The sequence below is a fragment of the Oncorhynchus keta genome, chromosome 13 (assembly GCF_023373465.1).
Source record: "Oncorhynchus keta strain PuntledgeMale-10-30-2019 chromosome 13, Oket_V2, whole genome shotgun sequence".
NCBI lineage: Eukaryota > Metazoa > Chordata > Actinopteri > Salmoniformes > Salmonidae > Oncorhynchus > Oncorhynchus keta.
The window spans coordinates 22,994,316-23,017,956 of NC_068433.1; the positions used below are offsets into that span (position 1 = coordinate 22,994,316).

The window sequence follows — 23,641 nt, forward strand, 5'->3', positions numbered from 1 at the left end:
TCCTAACATTTGAACGTTTGGGCTAGAAACAAGACATTTTCTCTGCAGTAATGGTGCAACGGTCACGAATCTGCACTCTGTGAATTATCTATGGCACTCAGAGGCTGCGGAAAAGCAAAGTAATAATTACAACAATTATTATCTGGGTTATTTAGGAGCATATGGGACCAAAATGGTTGCACTGTTAAGTGTTATAGCAGCGTCTGTCACTAGAAGATATGTAGACATACTGCATGTCTGTTTATATACTGTTTCGATCTACAAGGATCCCTGTTTACTGCAAATGCAATATGCATTTTGAGAACATGTAACTTAATTGTTTGAAACCTGAACATTTTAGCACATATTATGAGGCATGTTTTACCTTGCTTCAAAGTAGCCTAGCCAAAATCCCACCATATTCGTGGAGACAATTTATTTGATAAAAACTTCCACATGCCAATTAAACCAGTAGCCTATTTCGGTCATGTTCTATTGGTTTATTTCATTGTCCAGCAGCCAAAGGCATAATCCTAGTCATATTAGCAACCCATGCTAGTTGTTGCATCTTTAGATCTCCCCTACAACCCATGCTAGTTGTTGCATCTTTAGATCTCCCCTAACAACCCATGCTAGTTGTTGCATCTTTAGATCTCCCCTAACAACCCATGCTAGTTGTTGCATCTTTAGATCTCCCCTAACAACCCATGCTAGTTGTTGCATCTTTAGATCTCCCCTAACAACCCATGCTAGTTGTTGCAACTTTAGATCTCCCCTAACAATCCATGCTAGTTGTTGCATCTTTAGATCTCCCCTAACAACCCATGCTAGTTGTTGCATCTTTAGATCTCCCCTAACAACCCATGCTAGTTGTTGCAACTTTAGATCTCCCCTAACAACCCATGCTAGTTGTTGCATCTTTAGATCTCTCCTAACAACCCATGCTAGTTGTTGCATCTTTAGATCTCCCCTAACAACCCATGCTAGTTGTTGCATCTTTAGATCTCCCCTAACAACCCATGCTAGTTGTTGCATCTTTAGATCTCCCCTAACAACCCATGCTAGTTGTTGCATCTTTAGATCTCCCCTAACAACCCATGCTAGTTGTTGCATCTTTAGATCTCCCCTAACAACCCATGCTAGTTGTTGCAACTTTAGATCTCCCCTAACAACCCATGCTAGTTGTTGCATCTTTAGATCTCCCCTAACAACCCATGCTAGTTGTTGCATCTTTAGATCTCCCCTAACAACCCATGCTAGTTGTTGCAACTTTAGATCTCCCCTAACAACCCATGCTAGTTGTTGCATCTTTAGATCTCCCCTCTTTCTAAATTTCTACCGGATATTTTCATCTCGGTCACATGAAACCGCTAGCATGACAACAGTGTTTTCCCGATAATTGCATTATGGAATGAACATTCGCACACAACCTACTGCCTTGTGCGAATTATAATGTGAATAAATAAGTTAGTAATAGTCAATTATCCATTTTCCTAAAGGAAACTCTGGCCTATACACTAATAGCTGTGTCTGTTTTCCACACACTAATTCCAAACTTGATGGTGTAGGAGTTGGATCAATGCTGTCCAGACCCGAGACAGTACCCACCAACACCTCTCTGACACAGCATTAATACATCGTTAGTATGTGTCTGACTGTCTTTTAGATGAATGACCCGGGCTGCGGTGACTACGATACGTCTCAAATGACGCCCTATGCCCTACATAGGGTGCACTACTTTTTTGACACAAAGCTCAAATGTGGTGCACTATATAGGGGATAGGGTGCCATTTGGGACACAAGCCTATCTATGAGCGAAGAGGCCACTATGGGCCGGGCCTATACAGGGTTGTACAGCCAACGCCCCTTCTTGTCATTCAGAGTTCCGGTGACAGCAGCCTATTGGACTCCTCATCTGAATAACATGATTAGAGAAGGGGGAGGTGAGGAGGAGGTGAGGGAGTGCGTGTGTGGATCCTCAGGGGACTATCCACCCCTCCATACCCCTGCGCTAGGGTAGCGGGGGTGTTGGGAACAGGGGCTGGCCAGGGGGCTGGTGTGTGTTTGATGTGGATGATGGATGGGGGTCGCTGGAGGTCGTGGGGTCATAATGTTGTTGCCAAGACAGCTGGGCTTGTGTCAGGGGAAGCTGTTTCATAGCCACTCAGCACATCACTATTGGTCCAATCAATACTAGCCTACACCCTGTGGTGTGGGTGTGTGTGTTGGGGTGTGTGAGAGAGAGTTTTCGCTTACATGTGTGAGAAACGGTTTGATCCATGTGTTGTGTGGGTCACCATTTCACCCAATCATCAATCATTTGTGTCTGTACATGTTTTAATGTGTGTGTGCTCGTGTGTGTGCATTTTGGTAGGTTCCGTGCGGGAGTGAAGGACCTGGAGGTGATGATGCAGAACCTGATCAGCACGGCGTTTGAGACGGTCAACACCGTGGAGGAGGGCGTTCAGCTGCTAGACGTCTTCCAGCACCTGTCTGCCCGCGAGGTACACGACACACACACACACACACACACACACACACACACACACACACACACACACACACACACACACACACACACACACACACACACACACACACACACACACACACACACACCACACACCTGCATTCATATGCCAATTTACTTCCACACACACAACACTCCTTTCATTAACCACACTGTAAAACCGTTGTCACTTTATATGACTCCATCTTTTTGTTACGATACGGCTGGCCAGCACAGACGTCTATTTCTTTCTCCTAAATGGACCATGCAGCATCGGGCCATTCTATCACTCTAATACTTGGGGAATAGCATTTTTCAACAATAGCAAGGCCTCTGTAGATTATTCATCCTCTGGTGCTTTTTAAAGCTTAGGGTGTGTGTGTGCATGAGTGGTAAAGGACTTTCTCACGCTCAAACTGCTTTATGTACTATCTGGGAGCCATTTCATAACAGAGATAAACACTGTCGAGTAAATGCACTCTGTCTCTGTCTCTGTGTGTGTCTCTCTCTCTCTCTCTCTCTCTCTCTCTCTCTCTCTCTCTCTCTCTCTCTCTCTCTCCCTCTCCCCTCTCCCTCTCCCTCTCCCTCTCCCTCTCCCTCCCCTCCCTCTCTTGCTCTCTCTCTCCCCCCTCCCTCCTCCTCTCTCTCTCTCTCTCTCTCTCTCTCTCTCTCTCTCTCTCTCTCTCTCTCTCTCTCTCTCTCTCTCTCTCTCCCTCCCTCTCTTGCTCTCTCTCTCTCCCCCTCCCTCCCTCCTCTCTCTCTCTCTCTCTCCTCTCTCTCTCTCTCTCTCTCTCTCTCTCTCTCTCTCTCTCTCTCTCTCTCTCTCTCTCTCTCTCTCTCCCTCTCTCTCTCTCTCTCTCTCTCTCTCTCTCTCTCTCTCTCTCTCTCCCTCCCTCTCTTGCTCTCTCTCTCTCCCCCTCCCTCCTCCTCTCTCTCTCTCTCCCTCTCTCTCCTCTCTCTCTCTCTCTCTCTCTCTCTCTCTCTCTCTCTCTCTCTCTCTCTCTCTCTCTCTCTCTCCCTCCCTCTCTTGCTCTCTCTCCCTCTCTCTCTCCCTCCCTCTCTTGCTCTCTCTCTCTCCCCCCCTCTCTCCAGGCCATCAAGAGGACCATAGACAGGAAGACGGTAGATGTCTATGGTCTTTTTAATAAGGAACTCAACCTGGTCAACAAGGAGCTGAGTAAAAAGGTGTTCCACACCCCTGCCCACATGCCCCTCCACGCTGGACAGGCCCACTGGGCTAGAGCCCTGCGGCGACGCATAGAGAGACCCATGGAGGTGAGAGAAGGGGTAGGGCCAGAGGCTACACATGGTTACAGTCTACACCGTCATTGAGAAGGGGTGATCATTAAGATATTTGTTTTATTCAACTTCATTTGAACTTTGAGGCCATAGGTCAAACCTAGCTTTAGGACTTTTGGAAGGGAAAGGTGTCACATTCAATGAGAGTGAGAGGGAGGTTACATTGGAAGGACGCCTACTGTGTCGGTAAACCCACAGAGAAGAGGTACTGTAAAGGGGAGACAGGGGTTATAGGAGGCCAAAGTACTGTATAGTGAAGACAGGGGTTATAGGAGGCCAAAGTACTGTATAGTGAAGACAGGGGTTACAGCAGGCCAAAGTACTGTATAGTGAAGACAGGGGTTATAGCAGGCCAAAGTACTGTATAGTGGAGACAGGGGCTATAGCAGGCCAAAGTACTGTATATTGGAGACAGGGGTTATTGCAGGCCAAAGTACTGTATAAGGGAGACAGGGGTTATAGCAGGCCAAAGTACTGTATAAGGGAGACGGGTTATAGCAGGCCAAAGTACTGTATAAGGGAGACAGGGGTTATAGCAGGCCAAAGTACTGTATAGGGGAGACAGGGGTTATTGCAGGCCAAAGTACTGTATAAGGGAGACAGGGGTTATAGCAGGCCAAAGTACTGTATAAGGGAGACAGGGGTTATAGCAGGCCAAAGTACTGTATAAGGGAGACAGGGGTTATAGCAGGCCAAAGTACTGTATAAGGGAGACAGGGGTTATAGCAGGCCAAAGTACTGTATAAGGGAGACAGGGGTTATAGCAGGCAAAAGTACTGTATTAAGGGAGACAGGGGTTATAGCAGGTCAAAGTACTGTATAGTGGAGACAGGGGCTATAGCAGGCCAAAGTACTGTATATTGGAGACAGGGGTTATTGCAGGCCAAAGTACTGTATAAGGGAGACAGGGGTTATAGCAGGCCAAAGTACTGTATAAGGGAGACAGGGGTTATAGCAGGCCAAAGTACTGTATAAGGGAGACAGGGGTTATAGCAGGCCAAAGTACTGTATAGGGGAGACAGGGGTTATTGCAGGCCAAAGTACTGTATAAGGGAGACAGGGGTTATAGCAGGCCAAAGTACTGTATAAGGGAGACAGGGGTTATAGCAGGCCAAAGTACTGTATAAGGGAGACAGGGGTTATAGCAGGCCAAAGTACTGTATAAGGGAGACAGGGGTTATAGCAGGCCAAAGTACTGTATAAGGGAGACAGGGGTTATAGCAGGCAAAAGTACTGTATAAGGGAGACAGGGGTTATAGCAGGTCAAAGTACTGTATAGTGGAGACAGGGGTTATAGCAAGCCAAAGTACTGTATAAGGGAGACAGGGGTTATAGCAGGTCAAAGTACTGTATAAGGGAGACAGGGGTTATAGCAGGCCAAAGTACTGTATAAGGGAGACAGGGGTTATAGCAGGTCAAAGTACTGTATAGTGGAGACAGGGGTTATAGCAAGCCAAAGTACTGTATAAGGGAGACAGGGGTTATAGCAGGTCAAAGTACTGTATAAGGGAGACAGGGGTTATAAGCAGGCCAAAGTACTGTATAAGGGAGACAGGGGTTATAGCAGGCCAAAGTACTGTATAAGGGAGACAGGGATTATAAGCAGGCCAAAGTACTGTATAAGGGAGACAGGGGTTATAGCAGGTTAAAGTACTGTATAGTGGAGACAGGGGTTATAGCAGGCCAAAGTACTGTATAGGGGAGACAGGGGTTATAGCAGGTCAAAGTACTGTATAAGGGAGACAGGGGTTATAGCAGGCCAAAGTACTGTATAAGGGAGACAGGGGTTATAGCAGGCCAAAGTACTGTATAAGGGAGACAGGGGTTATAGCAGGCCAAAGTACTGTATAAGGGAGACAGGGGTTATAAGCAGGCCAAAGTACTGTATAAGGGAGACAGGGGTTATAGCAGGCCAAAGTACTGTATAAGGGAGACAGGGGTTATAGCAGGCCAAAGTACTGTATAAGGGAGACAGGGGTTATAGCAGGTCAAAGTACTGTATAGTGGAGACAGGGGTTATAGCAGGCCAAAGTACTGTATAGGGGAGACAGGGGTTATAGCAGGTCAAAGTACTGTATAAGGGAGACAGGGGTTATAGCAGGTCAAAGTACTGTATAAGGGAGACAGGGGTTATAGCAGGCCAAAGTACTGTATAAGGGAGACAGGGGTTATAGCAGGCCAAAGTACTGTATAAGGGAGACAGGGGTTATAGCAGGCCAAAGTACTGTATAAGGGAGACAGGGGTTATAAGCAGGCCAAAGTACTGTATAAGGGAGACAGGGGTTATAGCAGGCCAAAGTACTGTATAAGGGAGACAGGGGTTATAGCAGGCCAAAGTACTGTATAAGGGAGACAGGGGTTATAAGCAGGCCAAAGTACTGTATAGGGGAGACAGGGGTTATAAGCAGGCCAAAGTACTGTATAAGGGAGACAGGGGTTATAGCAGGCCAAAGTACTGTATAGTGAAGACAGGGGTTATAGCAGGCCAAAGTACTGTATAGTGGAGACAGGGGCTATAGCAGGCCAAAGTACTGTATATTGGAGACAGGGGTTATTGCAGGCCAAAGTACTGTATAAGGGAGACAGGGGTTATAGCAGGCCAAAGTACTGTATAAGGGAGACGGGTTATAGCAGGCCAAAGTACTGTATAAGGGAGACAGGGGTTATAGCAGGCCAAAGTACTGTATAGGGAGACAGGGGTTATTGCAGGCCAAAGTACTGTATAAGGGAGACAGGGGTTATAGCAGGCCAAAGTACTGTATAAGGGAGACAGGGGTTATAGCAGGCCAAAGTACTGTATAAGGGAGACAGGGGTTATAGCAGGCCAAAGTACTGTATAAGGGAGACAGGGGTTATAGCAGGCCAAAGTACTGTATAAGGGAGACAGGGGTTATAGCAGGCAAAAGTACTGTATAAGGGAGACAGGGGTTATAGCAGGTCAAAGTACTGTATAGTGGAGACAGGGGCTATAGCAGGCCAAAGTACTGTATATTGGAGACAGGGGTTTGCAGGTATTGCAAAGTACTGTATAAGGGAGACAGGGGTTATAGCAGGCCAAAGTACTGTATAAGGGAGACAGGGGTTATAGCAGGCCAAAGTACTGTATAAGGGAGACAGGGGTTATAGCAGGCCAAAGTACTGTATAGGGGAGACAGGGGTTATTGCAGGCCAAAGTACTGTATAAGGGAGACAGGGGTTATAGCAGGCCAAAGTACTGTATAAGGGAGACAGGGGTTATAGCAGGCCAAAGTACTGTATAAGGGAGACAGGGGTTATAGCAGGCCAAAGTACTGTATAAGGGAGACAGGGGTTATAGCAGGCCAAAGTACTGTATAAGGGAGACAGGGGTTATAGCAGGCAAAAGTACTGTATAAGGGAGACAGGGGTTATAGCAGGTCAAAGTACTGTATAGTGGAGACAGGGGTTATAGCAAGCCAAAGTACTGTATAAGGGAGACAGGGGTTATAGCAGGTCAAAGTACTGTATAAGGGAGACAGGGGTTATAGCAGGCCAAAGTACTGTATAAGGGAGACAGGGGTTATAGCAGGTCAAAGTACTGTATAGTGGAGACAGGGGTTATAGCAAGCCAAAGTACTGTATAAGGGAGACAGGGGTTATAGCAGGTCAAAGTACTGTATAAGGGAGACAGGGGTTATAAGCAGGCCAAAGTACTGTATAAGGGAGACAGGGGTTATAGCAGGCCAAAGTACTGTATAAGGGAGACAGGGATTATAAGCAGGCCAAAGTACTGTATAAGGGAGACAGGGTTATAGCAGGTCAAAGTACTGTATAGTGGAGACAGGGGTTATAGCAGGCCAAAGTACTGTATAGGGGAGACAGGGGTTATAGCAGGTCAAAGTACTGTATAAGGGAGACAGGGGTTATAGCAGGCCAAAGTACTGTATAAGGGAGACAGGGGTTATAGCAGGCCAAAGTACTGTATAAGGGAGACAGGGGTTATAGCAGGCCAAAGTACTGTATAAGGGAGACAGGGGTTATAAGCAGGCCAAAGTACTGTATAAGGGAGACAGGGGTTATAGCAGGCCAAAGTACTGTATAAGGGAGACAGGGGTTATAGCAGGCCAAAGTACTGTATAAGGGAGACAGGGGTTATAGCAGGTCAAAGTACTGTATAGTGGAGACAGGGGTTATAGCAGGCCAAAGTACTGTATAGGGGAGACAGGGGTTATAGCAGGTCAAAGTACTGTATAAGGGAGACAGGGGTTATAGCAGGTCAAAGTACTGTATAAGGGAGACAGGGGTTATAGCAGGCCAAAGTACTGTATAAGGGAGACAGGGGTTATAGCAGGCCAAAGTACTGTATAAGGGAGACAGGGGTTATAGCAGGCCAAAGTACTGTATAAGGGAGACAGGGGTTATAGCAGGCCAAAGTACTGTATAAGGGAGACAGGGGTTATAAGCAGGCCAAAGCCATCCTCAGACATATGGAGATGAACCTTAATGAAGCAAGGCTCCAGTACTCTGTTGTACTCTATGGGGAGAATCAGCCAGTTAGGGGTTGGAGCAGGCCTATCATGGCAGGGGGCCAGTCCATTGAGTCCAGGGCCCAGATTCATAAAGCATCTTAGAGTAGGAGTCCTACCGATCTATGATCAGGTCCTCCCAGACTGTCCATGTAATTATCTGAAAGGCCAAACTGATCCCAGATCAGATGGATAGGGGCCCAGACATGGCCTTGGCATCTGTGTGTTTTAAACACAGCTGTGTCTGCCTGGTCTCTTTGCTTACGCAGAGCATATGGCTGGAAGGAACGAAATGCATCTTTCCGGATACATTAGGCACCATAGAACAAGGGAGAACGTTCATTCTACACAGATAGGAATATAATAAGCTCTCGGTTTTGATCAACCATTTCTCCATCGGTTAAGTGGTTGTGAGCATTCAAGGAGACAGAATATTACAACAGAAACACTTAGCAACAAGCATCCTGTTAACGTTGGAGACCCTTCCGTCTGAGGTCGGTTTTTTGATACAAGTTGCTGTCTGCCTTTCTTAGCTCGTCTGTATGGCCCGTTGCTCCTTTTTTAAAACTCTTGTTGAATGACCCTGTGTGTGGTAGGTGGTACAGTGTGCCCACTTCCTGCCCCACATCGGCAGTGGAGAGGAGGTGCGTCTGGCGTACAGCCAGCTGGTCCAGACCCTGGATGAGTTGGTCCGGAGGGTCTTCTCTGAGTGGAGTCAGTCTCTGGACCGACAGAGTCTCAAGAGGCTGAACCAGCCACTCATGATGCGCTGCAAGGAGAAACAGGGCATGCTGGACATCAACTTCGACAAGTGGGTTCATACCGGAGGACACACACACACACACACACACACACACACACACACACACACACACACACACACACACACACACACACACACACACACACACACACACACACTAGGAAGATGGAGGAGACTGATTATGTTAGAAGAGTTTTCGCCAACGCAGACAGGCGGTTAGAGGACACGTTACAGGACACGCAGATATTCTCAGGCTCACGCACCCTACTGACATAAAGACGCACACCGGGGTCTCTCACTCCCCCCGACACAAACACCTTCTGTATCAGACCTCTGGCATGATGCCGCAGCATCCGTCCTCTGCCAGACTGTGAACACTCCCTGTCCTTGGTTGTGTGTAGGAACATGCTGAAGATGTTCAATGAGATCCACTACTGGGAGCGTCTGCTGTTCGAGATCCCCCACTACGTCTCTGACGTCTACCAGAGGAGAGAGGAGCTCCGCAGCATGAGGGAGAGTGTGCTGCTGGTGGTACGAGACTACAACCGGTACAGACACACACACACACACACACACACACACACACACACACACACACGCACACGCACACGCACACGCACACACACACACACACACACACACACACACACACACACACACACACACACACACACGTAGACACACACACGCGCGTAGACACACTCGCAAGCGCACATGCACGTGACACACACACACACACACACACACACACACACACGTAGATACACACACATATATGCACGTAGACACACACACACACACACATGCACGTAGACACACACACGCGCAAGCGCACACACGTGCACGTAGATACACACACATATATGCACGTAGACACACACGAGCAAGTGCACACACATGTGCACGTAGATACACACACACACATGCACGTAGATACATACACACACACACAAATGTTCGGAGATACACGCAGGCACGCACACACATAGATGTACGCAGACAGGTACGAACACACACATGCATACACGCGCTGTCACGTTCTGGCCATAGTTCTTTTGTGTTTTCCTTGTTTTAGTGTTGGTCAGGACGTGAGCTGGGTGGGCAATCTATGTTGTATGTCTAGTTTGTCTAGTTCTATGTTTGGCCTGATATGGTTCTCAATCAGAGGCAGGTGTTAGTCATTGTCTCTGATTGGGAACCATATTTAGGTAGCCTGTTTTGTGTTGGGTTTTGTGGGTGGTTGTGTCCTGTCTTTGTGTTCTCTGCACCAGATAAGACTGTTTCGGGTTTTGCCACGGTTGTTATTTTGTATTTGTGTAGTGTTCACATTACTACGCTACATTTTGGTCCTCCTCTCCTTCGACGGAAGAAAACCCTTACGCACGCTCTCACACACACCCACACACGCTGTACTTAAGTCTCTCACATCCTTGTTCAGTATGAGGCAAATTGGACTTTAAGCCTCTGTATACATGGTGCCTGGGACCCTGCAATGTTCAGCACACACAACACTGCTTGAAACTGAACACACACACTGTGAAACACTTCAGGTTGAAGTACACTCAGAGTGGATGTGAATTAGCACGTGGCAGGCAATGCATAGCATAATGCTCACAACTTACTGTGAGAAGAGGCCTAGCCGTAGGTCAAGTGTGTGCATACTGCATCGACAAACTGTGTGTTAGTGTTTATATATTTCTCTGTAATTAGGGTGTCCATCCACTCTGCCCAAACAAGCTTTGGTGATGAAATTTCACTTCATTATGTTATAAAATTAATTTCACCAAGACAAATATGATTGTTCATGTTCTGAATCGTTCAGTGGGGTCTTTCACTACCATATCATCAACATTATATCTGAATAGTCGGATTTGGTCATCGAATACTTCTGCTAATAGACACCGAGCTCTGTTGACAGAGCGGGGCGCTTTCTCGCAGCGACTTATGAGGATTCTACATGTTGTGGTCATCTGCAAAGTTGTTTCTGCGGGTCGCAAAAAGCCAAATGAACTGAGTTAAATGTACAAGGCTTTGAAAAGCAACAGCTTGTGGTACGCTCCCTGCTCCGTTGACATTTCACAGAGCTACGCTTGTTTTTGTGAGAAGTCTTCGAAAAGAACAGGAATTTCACATCAATATGAAAAGCGTACACTAAAATAGGAAAATACTACATGTCATGTCTCAAAATCGATATCAGTCTTACCTCAATATGGTTTTATGTCCTCCGAATTCCAGAAGAAAGATGACAGGTTCAATGGTGAGCCTGTCAGGTAGCCTTAACTCTCACACAGCATCCAGCCTAGTTGACACAGCATCCAGCCTAGCTGACACAGCATCCAGCCTAGTTGACACAGCATCCAGCCTAGCTGACACAGCATCCAGCCTAGCTGACACAGCATCCAGCCTAGCTGACACAGCATCCAGCCTAGTTGACACAGCATCCAGCCTAGTTGACACAGCATCCAGCCTAGTTGACACAGCATCCAGCCTAGCTGACACAGCATCCAGCCTAGTTGACACAGCATCCAGCCTAGCTGACACAGCATCCAGCCTAGCTGACACAGCATCCAGCCTAGTTGACACAGCATCCAGCCTAGCTGACACAGCATCCAGCCTAGCTGACACAGCATCCAGCCTAGCTGACACAGCATCCAGCCTAGCTGACACAGCATCCAGCCTAGTTGACACAGCATCCAGCCTAGTTGACACAGCATCCAGCCTAGTTGACACAGCATCCAGCCTAGTTGACACAGCATCCAGCCTAGTTGTTTTCTTTTACAGATTTTCGATCAGTATCTACACAGTTAACTATATTTTACCCATTGGTCAAAATCTACTTTTTTGATTGGACATCCTACTGTAATACAGTATTTAGTGACCCATACTATTTATGTTAAACAATACAGTTCAGGAAATGAATTGAAGAAAAGACAACCAATATTATCATGTTTATATAAACACTAATGTTTGGTTCGTGTGTGTGTCCCGCGTGTGTCTATACTGTATGTATGTGTGTGTGTGTGTCAGGATCATCGCGTCGCTGTCTGCTGAAGAGCTGGGTTTGTTTCGGGAGCGAATCCGTTTCCTGGACAAGAAGATCCAGCCAGGACTCTCCAAGCTCCTCTGGTCCTCTAAAGGAGCGTCCAGCTTCTTCATTAAAGACTGCAGGCTGCACGCCAGCAAGGTCAGGACACACCATGATAAAACACACACCGACTCATAGATTACAGAAAGGGTGTAAAGTCTTGGTCACCAACCTTGAGATAGATAGAGACGTTTTACTGTCGGCTGATCCATTCTAAGCTTTTATGGGCTAGGACCAGGGCTGGTAGCCATTGGGCTAGAAGAACACTACTGTGCTGTTCTCCTGGGACCAGGGCTGGTAGCCATTGGGCTCGAAGAACACTACTGTGCTGTTCTCCTGGGACCAGGGCTGGTAGCCATTGGGCTAGAAGAACACTACTGTGCTGTTCTCCTGGGACCAGGGCTGGTAGCCATTGGGCTAGAAGAACACTACTGTGCTGTTCTCCTGGGACCAGGGCTGGTAGCCATTGGGCTAGAAGAACACTACTGTGCTGTTCTCCTGGGACCAGGGCTGGTAGCCATTGGGCTAGAAGAACACTACTGTGCTGTTCTCCTGGGACCAGGGCTGGTAGCCATTGGGCTAGAAGAACACTACTGTGCTGTTCTCCTGGGACCAGGGCTGGTAGCCATTGGGCTAGAAGAACACTACTGTGCTGTTCTCCTGGGACCAGGGGTGGTAGCCATTGGGCTCGAAGAACACTACTGTGCTGTTCTCCTGGGACCAGGGCTGGTAGCCATTGGGCTAGAAGAACACTACTGTGCTGTTCTCCTGGGACCAGGGGTGGTAGCCATTGGGCTCGAAGAACACTACTGTGCTGTTCTCCTGGGACCAGGGCTGGTAGCCATTGGGCTAGAAGAACACTACTGTGCTGTTCTCCTGGGACCAGCGCTGGTAGCCATTGGGCTAGAAGAACACTACTGTGCTGTTCTCCTGGGCCCAGGGTTTTAGATGTGAAGCCGTAAGCCCTGTAGAGACAGTACAGCAACAGGATGTGGGTTCATTTGGCTCCCTGCTTTTACAAACCACCTTCATCACACGCACACACACGCACACACACACATGCACGCACGCACACACACACGCACGCACGCACACACACAGGGCACAGACTGTATCCCGTTGTCTTCCTTCTGCGGTCAGCATTTTCTAGACCAATAAACATCTGAATCTGGGAAACAAATTCAGCAGAATTCAGCCGCTAGCTGAAAACAGCAGACACTGACACAAAAACACCCCGCCAGGCTGGCCGCTGTTCAATTTAAGCCATGATGCATGGAGTGTTATGAGGTATTACTGTTGGAACCAATGCACAGAGGGCTGTGTGTGATGGACTGTATGTGTTTTGTGTGTGTGTGTGCGTGCGTGTGTGTGTGGGCATGTGTGTGTGCGTGTATGTGTGTGTGTGTGCGTGCGTGCGTGTGTGTATGTGTGTGCGTGCGTGCGTGTGTGTGTGTGTGTGTGCGTGCGTGCGTGTGGGCGTGTGTGTGTGTGTGCGTGCGTGCGTGCGCATGTATGTGTGCGTGTGTGTGTGCGTGTGTGTGTGTGTGTGTGTGTGCGAGTGATAGACGCAGAGGGCTTCTATTCTCCTCAACCACCGGGATCAAATGATCTCCAGAGGGAGAAGAGGGAGTGAGGGATAGACGGGAAGGTGGAGAGGGGTGATAGAGTATAAATACACATAACCCTCCTGCATTTCATTTTTATTCCATTCCAATGCCATATAAGGCTGCATTATGAAACAGGGGTATGGTTGTATGATTCATGGGTAATTGTATAGTAAGAGATACAGGACACAGGAGAGTTGCAGTGAATAGCCTGGTTTCAGATCAGTTTTGGTGTCTTGCCAACAGCAATGGCCATAGGAGTTGTCAAGACAGCACAAACAGACCTGGGACCAGTCTAGGTGAGGGGTGTAATGCTGAAATACTAGCTGTAGTATAATGAATGCTTTGCCAACGTTATGGAGTTGCATTGTATTGGATGCTAAGCTACGCTACGATGCTTGATAATGAATGATAATGAATGCATTGCCAACAATGTATTGGATGCTACTGTGCTAAGCTACAGTACGATGCTACAGTGCTACAGTATAATAATGAGTGCCTTGACTTCCAGAGAGACAGTAGTGGGGCTCAGTGTTCAAGACAGGCTGAGCAGCAGCAGCATGCGTAATGAACACTAACACTCGTTGGCAAGGATTCATGCCACCGCGCCACGCCCCTCTCCCCTGTCTCCCCTCTCTCTCAAGGGGTTTAAGATCAGGTTTGTGTCGAGCCAATGTCAAGATCTGTCGAGCCCAAAGTCAAAAACTCGGTGAGCGCTGTCTTCCGTGTGGTAGGTAGGTAGATGGGGAGAGGGGGTGTGAGAGGGAGAGGGAACGAGAGGAAGAGAGATCTGAACTGACTCAGAACAGCCCCCATCCCTATTTCCCTCTCTACCCCCCCCGACTCCTCTTCTCTCTCTCTCTCTCAGAGGATTATTCTGCGCGGCAGGCCTTATCCCCATGAAAGCCGTCAAATCCGGAGATCGTCGCTAGGATCTGAAATTCTGAGTGAGAGACGGATTTGCTCTCCGTCTGAATTAGGTCCGGCTGCCGAGGCAATATGAGAGAGCCAGTCATCTCCGCAGCTCCCCTCCTCTTCTCTCTTCCACAAATTGAAAAGGAAAATGTTGGATGTATGTTCTATTCTGTTTGGCCACAGCCCGATGCTGTGATGATAAGACCTGTCTCTGGTAATTCAAACCAGAAGAGTTCGTGTTGGTGGAGATGGTGGAGCGTGGTTCCTATGTAATACGCTCGCCTGCTTTGATCCTAGACGTAAAGGGGGGTTGGAAAGGGGCACTGCTGGGAAAGTACCATGGTTCCCTCTTTATCTCCTCTCCTCTCCTCTCCTCTCCTCTCCTCTCCTCTCCTCTCCTCTCCTCTCCTCTCTCTCCTCGCCTCTCCTCTCCTCTCCTCTCCTCCAAATTAACCATCATCCACCTAACCTCCTCTCCCCTCCCTATCAGATCCAGCTCATCGTGGATGAGTACAAGGCAGCCAACCTGGCCATCTCCCGTCAGTGTGGTCTGATCAGTGAGCTGCTGCTTGTGCGTGTGGATGGGAAGACAGTGTACAGGGACCTGGAGTTTGAGGGGGACCAGCAGGCCCACCAGCAAGCCCAGCTCCAGCGGCTCCACTCAGCACACCAGGACATCGTAGCCATCATGTCCCGGGTCTACGAGACCTTCCGCACAGACGGACCAGAGGTCTGTGGTGTAGTGATGCGCGGGTTGAATCGGTTATATCCGCGGGGCGGGTGGGCTTAGGGTCATTAAATATTGTGTGGATGAAGGGCGGGTGGGCTTAGGGTCATTAAATATTGTGTGGATGAAGGGCGGGTGGGCTTAGGGTCATTAAATATTGTGTGGATGAAGGGCGGGTGGGCTTAGGGTCATTAAATATTGTGTGGATGAAGGGCGGGTGGGCTTAGGGTCATTAAATATTGTGTGGATGAAGGGCGGGTGGGCTTAGGGTCATTAAATATTGTGTGGATGAAGGGCGGGTGGGCTTAGGGTCATTAAATATTGTGTGGATGAAGGGCGGGTGGGCTTAGGGTCATTAAATATGTGTGGATGAAGGGCGGGTGGGCTTAGGGTCATTAAATATTGTGTGGATGAAGGGCGGGTGGGCTTAGGGTCATTAAATATTGTGTGGATGAAGGGCGGGTGGGCTTAGGGTCATTAAATATTGTGTGGATGAAGGGCGGGTGGGCGGCGAGCGGGTTGACTAAAGAGAAAACAATACCTTACATTTTTTTAAATAAATGTGTCGTTCGTGTGCAATATATATCTATAGGCTACATTGAGGTTTTTCTTTCATGATTTTAGGTTGTCTGGCATTCGCGCATAAGCCTAAGCTTTAGGGCCTAACTGTACGCACGCCAAATAGCCTACAGCCTACAGCCAACGCTTTTGGGAACGGGCAGAAAAAGTTCACGTCGATCCACTGAGACAAAAAAGGACAATGTCGGAGTTTAATTCAGTAAGAGAAAAGCTGTGAAATGGAGAGTTCAAGATGTTTGGTGAAATGGTAAAATAGGACGATAGCAGTGCCCGGCTATGTTATGTGTGATATTGTGCGGCGCTATACAAATTCAACAGTCACAAGATAGGGACTTCAAATGGGCCTATGGCACGTCAAGGGAACTGCAGCCTACTGTTCAGATGGGTTAAATGGAAATCAGGACACTGACTGTAGGTCTATAACCTCTCACAAAGCCTAAATACTAACCCCTGCAGAACTAAGCATTTCTTGCAGTAAAATGGTACACCAAATATAGACTACATTTTGACTCGGGAACAGGAGTGGAGAAATATGATTGATTTCTTTCAGCATCTTGAGAGAATTTGAATGCACAGTTTAGATACAGTCTGTAGAGGTGCTATCAGCATCATAAAAGCTGATCGTATTTCAACCACATAAAATATGCATCCATGCCGAACTGAAATCTTAACAGAAACACGTTGAGTCGGTTTCACAGGTTTCTATTTCCCTACAACCGGTCAGACCGATGCTTTTGGACATTTTGCACAGGAAGTATTTCCAGTTTAGTTGTTGTTGAGTTATTTCATTTTCTCTCCCGTTCCCTAAGCGTCTTTGCTCCGCGAATGAGGCAGAGATGACAAAGACAAAATGGCCGCTGTCATCTAGATTGAAGCCTGCATTCAAATCGATTTATGACATTATTCTGGTGAACAAGGGTTTGTTTAGTCTTCTGGGGCAACATACAGTCTAATGCCAGAAGAGAAGCTGCGTGTATCTAATTATAGACAAGTTGCTTAACAAATAGCCGACCAAAATGTAGGAAATTGTAAACAGAAACTTCTAGATCAAGCCAAAGAAAAGCCTGCAGCCCCTGTCAGGAAATCATTCTGCCGTCTCTGACCGTAGCCTACATCGCATTGTCTATATTAGTGGGTTAGGGTCGGGTGCGGCCCTCAGATTTGATCACATAGTCGGGCGGTTTGCGGATTGTGTGTGCGTGTGTGTGTGTGTGTGTGCGCGTGTGTGTGTGGGAGGGTACCTATTCTTTGCTAGTTTTTGCTTCGCTACTTTTTGTGCTAATTTGTACTCACAAATAGTGGCTAGCAAGATACAATTATGGGGGTAATTTCATTATAGAAAATGAAAACTGTTCATCTAGAAAATCACTTCATTTAGAACTTCACCTGTGGAACAAATTATGAATAGATGACATTAAGTGGTTGAGTGAATTTATGATGGACAGATAATAGTAGGTGTGTGTGTGGGTTTGTGTGTGTGTGTGTGTGGGGGGTGTTTGCTTGCCGTTTGTGTGTGTGTGTGTGTGTGTGTGTGTGTGTGTGTGTGTGTGTGTGTGTGTGTGTGTGTGTGTGTGTGTGTGTGTGTGTGTGTGTGTGTGTGTGTGTGTGTGGGGGGTGTTTGCTTGCCGTTTGTTGTGTGTGTGTGTGTGTGTGTGTGTGTGTGTGTGTGTGTGTGTGTGTGTGTGTGTCCCAGGTCCAGCAGCACTGGGTTGTGTACACGGAGAAGATGGACGGCTTGGTGGAGGAGGCTCTCCGTCTCAACATCAAGTGGTCCTTACAGGAGCTGTCCAAGGCCATCAACGGAGACAGCAAGACTTCCCCCAACCCCCTCTTCAGGGTGCAGGTGGTACTACGCCACGAGGGCCCCGGGACCACCTCACAGGTAGAAGGGACACACAGATCACACACAAATTCACGCAAACACACAAACGGAGAAACACGCACGCACACGCACGATCACTCAATCACATACATACACACAGTTTTTAACACTCATGCATAAGCACTGCAGATTGTAATAGACTTCCAAGCAGTTCACGAGACATATATTTTGTTCACGTGCACACTCTTACCAGGGATTCTAGCAATTTTACTCCTACACGTACTAACCTCGGTTTGAAGGCGAACAATGTCATCCATTCTCAGTGTAGGATGCCACATGATTTTGTAGCATTTCCAAGGTCTGAGTCACAGTGAGAGACACAGCCAGACAGGTCGTCAACTCGGCACTATTTAGAATACAATGGAAGAGAACATCCTTTGTCCTTGTCTAACAGACGCAGAGCTGAACGCAGCGCAAGTTATTTTACGTATTAAGATAGCATTATAAATCAAAACAGGACACCAAATCTCCCTGGCTCTCTCCCTCTCTCTCTCTCCCTCTTTCTCCCTCTCTCTCTCTCCCTCTTTCTCCCTCTCTCTCTCCCTCTCTTTCTCCCTCTTTCTCCCTCCCTCTCTCCCGCTTTCTCTCTCCCTCTCTCCCTCTCTCCCTCCTTCTCCCTCTTTCTCCCTCTCTCTCTCCCTCTTTCTCCCTCTCTCTCTCCCTATTTCTCTCACCCTCTCTCTCTCTCTCGCGCTCTCTCCCTCTCTTTCTCGCGCTCTTTGTCTCTCTCTCTCCCTCTTTCTTCCTCTCTCTCCCTCTTTCTCCCTCTCTCTCCCTCTTTCTTCCCCTCTCTCTCCCTCTTTCTCCCTCTCAATTCAATTAAATTCAAGGGCTTTATTGGCATGGGAAACATGTGTTAACATTGCCAAAGCAAGTGAGGTAGATAATATATAAAGTGAATATATAAAGTGAAATAAACAATAAAAATTAACAGTAAACATTACACATACAGAAGTTTCAAAACAATAAAGACATTACAAATATATACAGTGCCTTGCAAAAGTATTCGGCCCCCTTGAACTTTGCGACCGTTTGGCACATTTCAGGCTTCAAACATAAAGATGTAAAATTGTATTTTTTTGTGAAGAATCAACAACAAGTGGGACACAATCATGAAGTGGAACGACATTTATTGGATATTTCAAACTTTTTTAACAAATCAAAAACGGAAAAATTGGGCGTGCAAAATTATTCAGCCCCCTTAAGTTAATACTTTGTAGCGCCACCTTTTGCTGCGATTACAGCTGTAAGTCACTTGGAGTATGTCTCTATCAGTTTTGCACATCGAGAGACTGACATTTTTTCCCATTCCTCCTTGCAAAGCAGCTCGAGCTCAGTGAGGTTGGATGGAGAGCATTTGTGAGCAGCAGTTTTCAGTTCTTTCCACAGATTCTCGATTGGATTCAGGTCTGGACTTTGACTTGGCCATTCTAACACCTGGATATGTTTATTTTTGAACCATTCCATTGTAGATTTTGCTTTATGTTTTGGATCATTGTCTTGTTGGAAGACAAATCTCCGTCCCAGTCTCAGGTCTTTTGCAGACTCCATCAGGTTTTCTTCCAGAATGGTCCTGTATTTGGCTCCATCCATCTTCCCATCAATTTTAACCATCTTCCCTGTCCCTGCTGAAGAAAAGCAGGCCCAAACCATGATGCTGCCACCACCATGTTTGACAGTGGGGATGGTGTGTTCAGGGTGATGAGCTGTGTTGCTTTTACGCCAAACATAACGTTTTGCATTGTTGCCAAAAAGTTATATTTTGGTTTCATCTGACCAGAGCACCTTCTTCCACATGTTTGGTGTGTCTCCCAGGTGGCTTGTGGCAAACTTTAAACGACACTTTTTATGGATATCTTTAAGAAATGGCTTTCTTCTTGCCACTCTTCCATAAAGGCCAGATTTGTGCAATATACGAATGATTGTTGTCCTATGGACAGAGTCTCCCACCTCAGCTGTAGATCTCTGCAGTTCATCCAGAGTCATCATGGGTCTCTTGGCTGCATCTCTGATCAGTCTTCTCCTTGTATGAGCTGAAAGTTTAGAGGGACGGCCAGGTCTTGGTAGATTTGCAGTGGTCTGATACTCCTTCCATTTCAATATTATCGCTTGCACAGTGCTCCTTGGGATGTTTAAAGCTTGGGAAATGTTTTTGTATCCAAATCCGGCTTTAAACTTCTTCACAACAGTATCTCGGACCGGCCTGGTGTGTTCCTTGTTCTTCATGATGCTCTCTGCGCTTTTAACGGACCTCTGAGACTATCACAGTGCAGGTGCATTTATACGGAGACTTGATTACACACAGGTGGATTGTATTTATCATCATTAGTCATTTAGGTCAACATTGGATCATTCAGAGATCCTCAATGAACTTCTGGAGAGAGTTTGCTGCACTGAAAGTAAAGGGGCTGAATAATTTTGCACGCCCAATTTTTCAGTTTTGTCGTTCCACTTCATGATTGTGTCCCACTTGTTGTTGATTCTTCACAAAAAAATACAGTTTTATATCTTTATGTTTGAAGCCTGAAATGTGGCAAGAGGTCGCAAAGTTCAAGGGGGCCGAATACTTTCGCAAGGCACTGTATATATATATACAGTGTTTTAACAATGTACAAATGGTTAAAGGACACAAGATAAAATAAATAAGCATAAATATGGGTTGTATTTACAATGGTGTTTGTTCTTCACTGGTTGCCTTTTTCTCGTGGCAACAGGTCACAAATCTTGCTGCTGTGATGGCACACTGTGGAATTTCACCCAGTAGATATGGGAGTTTTTCAAAATTGGATTTGTTTTCGAATTCTTTGTAGATCTGTGTAATCTGAGGGAAATATGTCTCTCTAATATGGTCATACATTGGGCAGGAGGTTAGGAAGTTCAGCTCAGTTTCCTCTCTCGTTCTCCCTCTCTCTCTCCCTCTTTCTCCCTTTCTCTCTCCCTCTTTCTCCCTCTCTCTTTCTCGTACTCTCTCCCTCTCTCTCTTTCTCGTACTCTCTCCCTCTCTCTCTCCCTCTCCTACTCGCACTCCTCTCTCTCCACACTTTATAAATCAGCCGTGACAAATGATTTATGCTTTGTGTATGTACAATATCTGCATCGTTGATAGGCTAGGAGGGTGTGGTTCAGAAAGCATGAACCTTTTGGTATTATTTGTACAGGAGGATTCACTTATGTTATTACAAATAAAAAAGATTAAAGTCATATTTTATATAAAAGGAATGTAGAGTTTTTGGGAAAATGATAGCAGGAGAGCTCGTTAGGTCTTTAAGCCGAGAGGCAAAAATTATTGATGTGTGTGTGTGTGTGTGTGTGTGTGTGTGTGTGTGTGTGTGTGTGTGTGTGTGTGTGTGTGTGTGTGTGTGTGTGTGTGTGTGTGTGTGTGTGTGTGTGTGCGTGTGTGCGTGTGTGCGTGCGTGCGTGTGTCCAACAGGTGGAGTTCTCCCCCACTCTACAGAAACTGGCTCAGATCGTGAACAACATCAGTTGTCAGCTGATCGGCACCATCTCTGTGTTCAAACGCCTCCCGGATCTCCTCACACGCAGACACTCACAGAGGAAACCTGTACGCTGCATCATAGGTAACAGACCTCACGCGCAGACAGAGTTAGAGACCCCTCTCACCTCGCTGTTCCACGCCTCCTCCTCCTTGACTCATCCTTATGTTCAGTTCTCTCTATTTTCACTTCTGACCCCTCACCTTTCCTCACCTCACCTCACCCCGTCCGTCTTTCATTTCTCACTCCTGCTCTTCATCCAGATCATTTCATCTCTTCGTCCTCACCATATCATCTTTGCTCTCCTACTCTTCATTTGCACTCCATCCCGCTTTAACTCCCGCCCCCCCGTCCATTTATCCTCACTCCTCTTCACTCCACACTCTTGTTACCATTTATCCTCACTCCTTTTCACTCCACACTCTTGTTACCATTTATCCTCACTCCTCTTCACTCCACACTCTTGTTACCATTTATCCTCCTCCTCTTCATCCACTGCTCCTTCACCCTGACCTCATTCTAACCCCATTCCCCTCCTGCCATTCTCTTCATCCTATCCTCATCTGTCCATTTTAAGCAGCTCTCCCGTCAGCTGTCTCCTGGTTTGACTGACAGCAGGTCGTCCACGGGGAGTATCTGGGCTTTGGCTTTAATCAAACAGTCAGGAGATGGTGGAATGGAGCAGGTCAGAGGTAGCCCCTCTCCATAGCTCTGAGTGTGTGTGTGTGTGTGTGTGTGTGTGTGTGTGTGTGTGTGTGTGTGTGTGTGTGTGTGTGTGTGTGTGTGTGTGTGTGTGTGTGTGTGTGTGTGTGTGTGTGTGTGTGTGTGTGTGTGTGTGTGTTTGTCTCCAGCCATATCTCTATCGAGGGGGAATGCAGTTACAGCTACTGCTGTTAGCTCATGAAACCCAATCAACATAGTGTAGTTGATCCCTCGTGACACGCGCCGGGCTGTTAAACGTGTTCACTCACGAAAAGCCTTTTCTAACACGTGTAAGTGCCTGTTACAATGTGTCAAAGGTGTGTCAACTCACTGTATTTAACTAGGAGTGTGTGGAAGCATGCAGTCTATGTCGTCGAGTGTACAGTTACGGTATGTATCTACCATGTGGTGAGCTTGTGGTAGAAGGTGCCTCTATCCACAGATCTCAGATCAGGTTAACATATTCCAAGTTGCAACCATAACCGTCGTCATTGATTTATCCAGGCATGTCTCATTGAGATAAAAAAATCTTTGGCAGGTGAGAGGATGGACGGAATACAAAAATATCTGTATCAGTTCAGGGCCTACTCCATATGGAATCTGTCTGTCTGTCTGTCTGTCTGTCTGTCTGTCTGTCTGTCTGTCTGTCTGTCTGTCTGTCTGTCTGTCTGTCTGTCTGTCTGTCTCTCTCTCTCTCTCTCTCTCTCTCTCTCTCTCTCTCTCTCTCTCTCTCTCTCTCTCTCTCTCTCTCTCTCTCTCTCTCTCTCTCTCTCTCTCTCTCTCTCTCTCTCTCTCTCTCTCTCTCAGAGCAGGATCTGGACAATTCAATAATAACTCATCCTAGAAATATGATTTGCTTCGGCCTAGTTGATATAGTGATTCCCCTTTCCCTCCTTCTCTAACCCCAGAACAAGATGAGGAGATCGGTAAGATTCAGGCAGCGGTAGCAGCAGGAATGACGGCCAACGCAGGCCACCTGCAGGCTTACCTGAAGACCTGGGACAAACACAGAGAGATCTGGGAGATCAACAAGGACCCCTTCATCAGGAGATACCAGCGTCTCAACCCCCCCGTGTCCTCCTTCGACGCCGACATCGCCAGGTTTGACCCTCTAACGGCTAGTGGGGGGGGGGTTGCCAGATCTGTGTTTTCTTTAGCTTTAGCGAGCTCTGTTGTTCACTGGAATGAATTACGGTGGCGTTGGCTAAAATAAGAACAGATCTGGCGAACAGGTCATCTATCTCAACAGGGTTAGAAGTCACAGATCTAGGATCAGCTTGCGCTACAGAACGGACCTTAGATACATAGCCGCGGGAAGATGTTTTGATACAATACCTAATGTGATCAGTAGCCTAAGCCTAGGACAAGATTCAGTAATAGTAGTCACTGCAGGCTAAACTACATTGAAATCATTTTGCCAAAATTATATAATTACTCTTATCTATACAGAAATAAATAAAATAATTCTCAGCAATAGATGATCATTAGCTTCTTTCAAATCACAAATGTGAAAGCCTGTAATTTGGGCTGCTTGCTTGGCAATAGGCCTAGCTGGGGATACATAGTCAGCTGTACAACTGAAGGAATTCAACTGAAACGTATCTTTCACATTTAACCCA

General features: G+C 46.9%; 1 protein-coding gene across 1 annotated transcript in view; it reads left to right on the forward strand.

Annotated features, from left to right (window-relative positions):
* dnah2 (dynein, axonemal, heavy chain 2) overlaps positions 1 to 23,641 on the forward strand; it is a 244,930-nt gene that overhangs the window by 52,999 nt on the left and 168,290 nt on the right. The window contains 9 exon segments of the mRNA XM_052459726.1: positions 2,354 to 2,483; positions 3,581 to 3,763; positions 8,868 to 9,082; positions 9,436 to 9,582; positions 12,062 to 12,218; positions 15,129 to 15,368; positions 17,638 to 17,826; positions 21,257 to 21,404; positions 22,931 to 23,123. Coding sequence (XP_052315686.1) covers positions 2,354 to 2,483; positions 3,581 to 3,763; positions 8,868 to 9,082; positions 9,436 to 9,582; positions 12,062 to 12,218; positions 15,129 to 15,368; positions 17,638 to 17,826; positions 21,257 to 21,404; positions 22,931 to 23,123 — 1,602 coding nt within the window.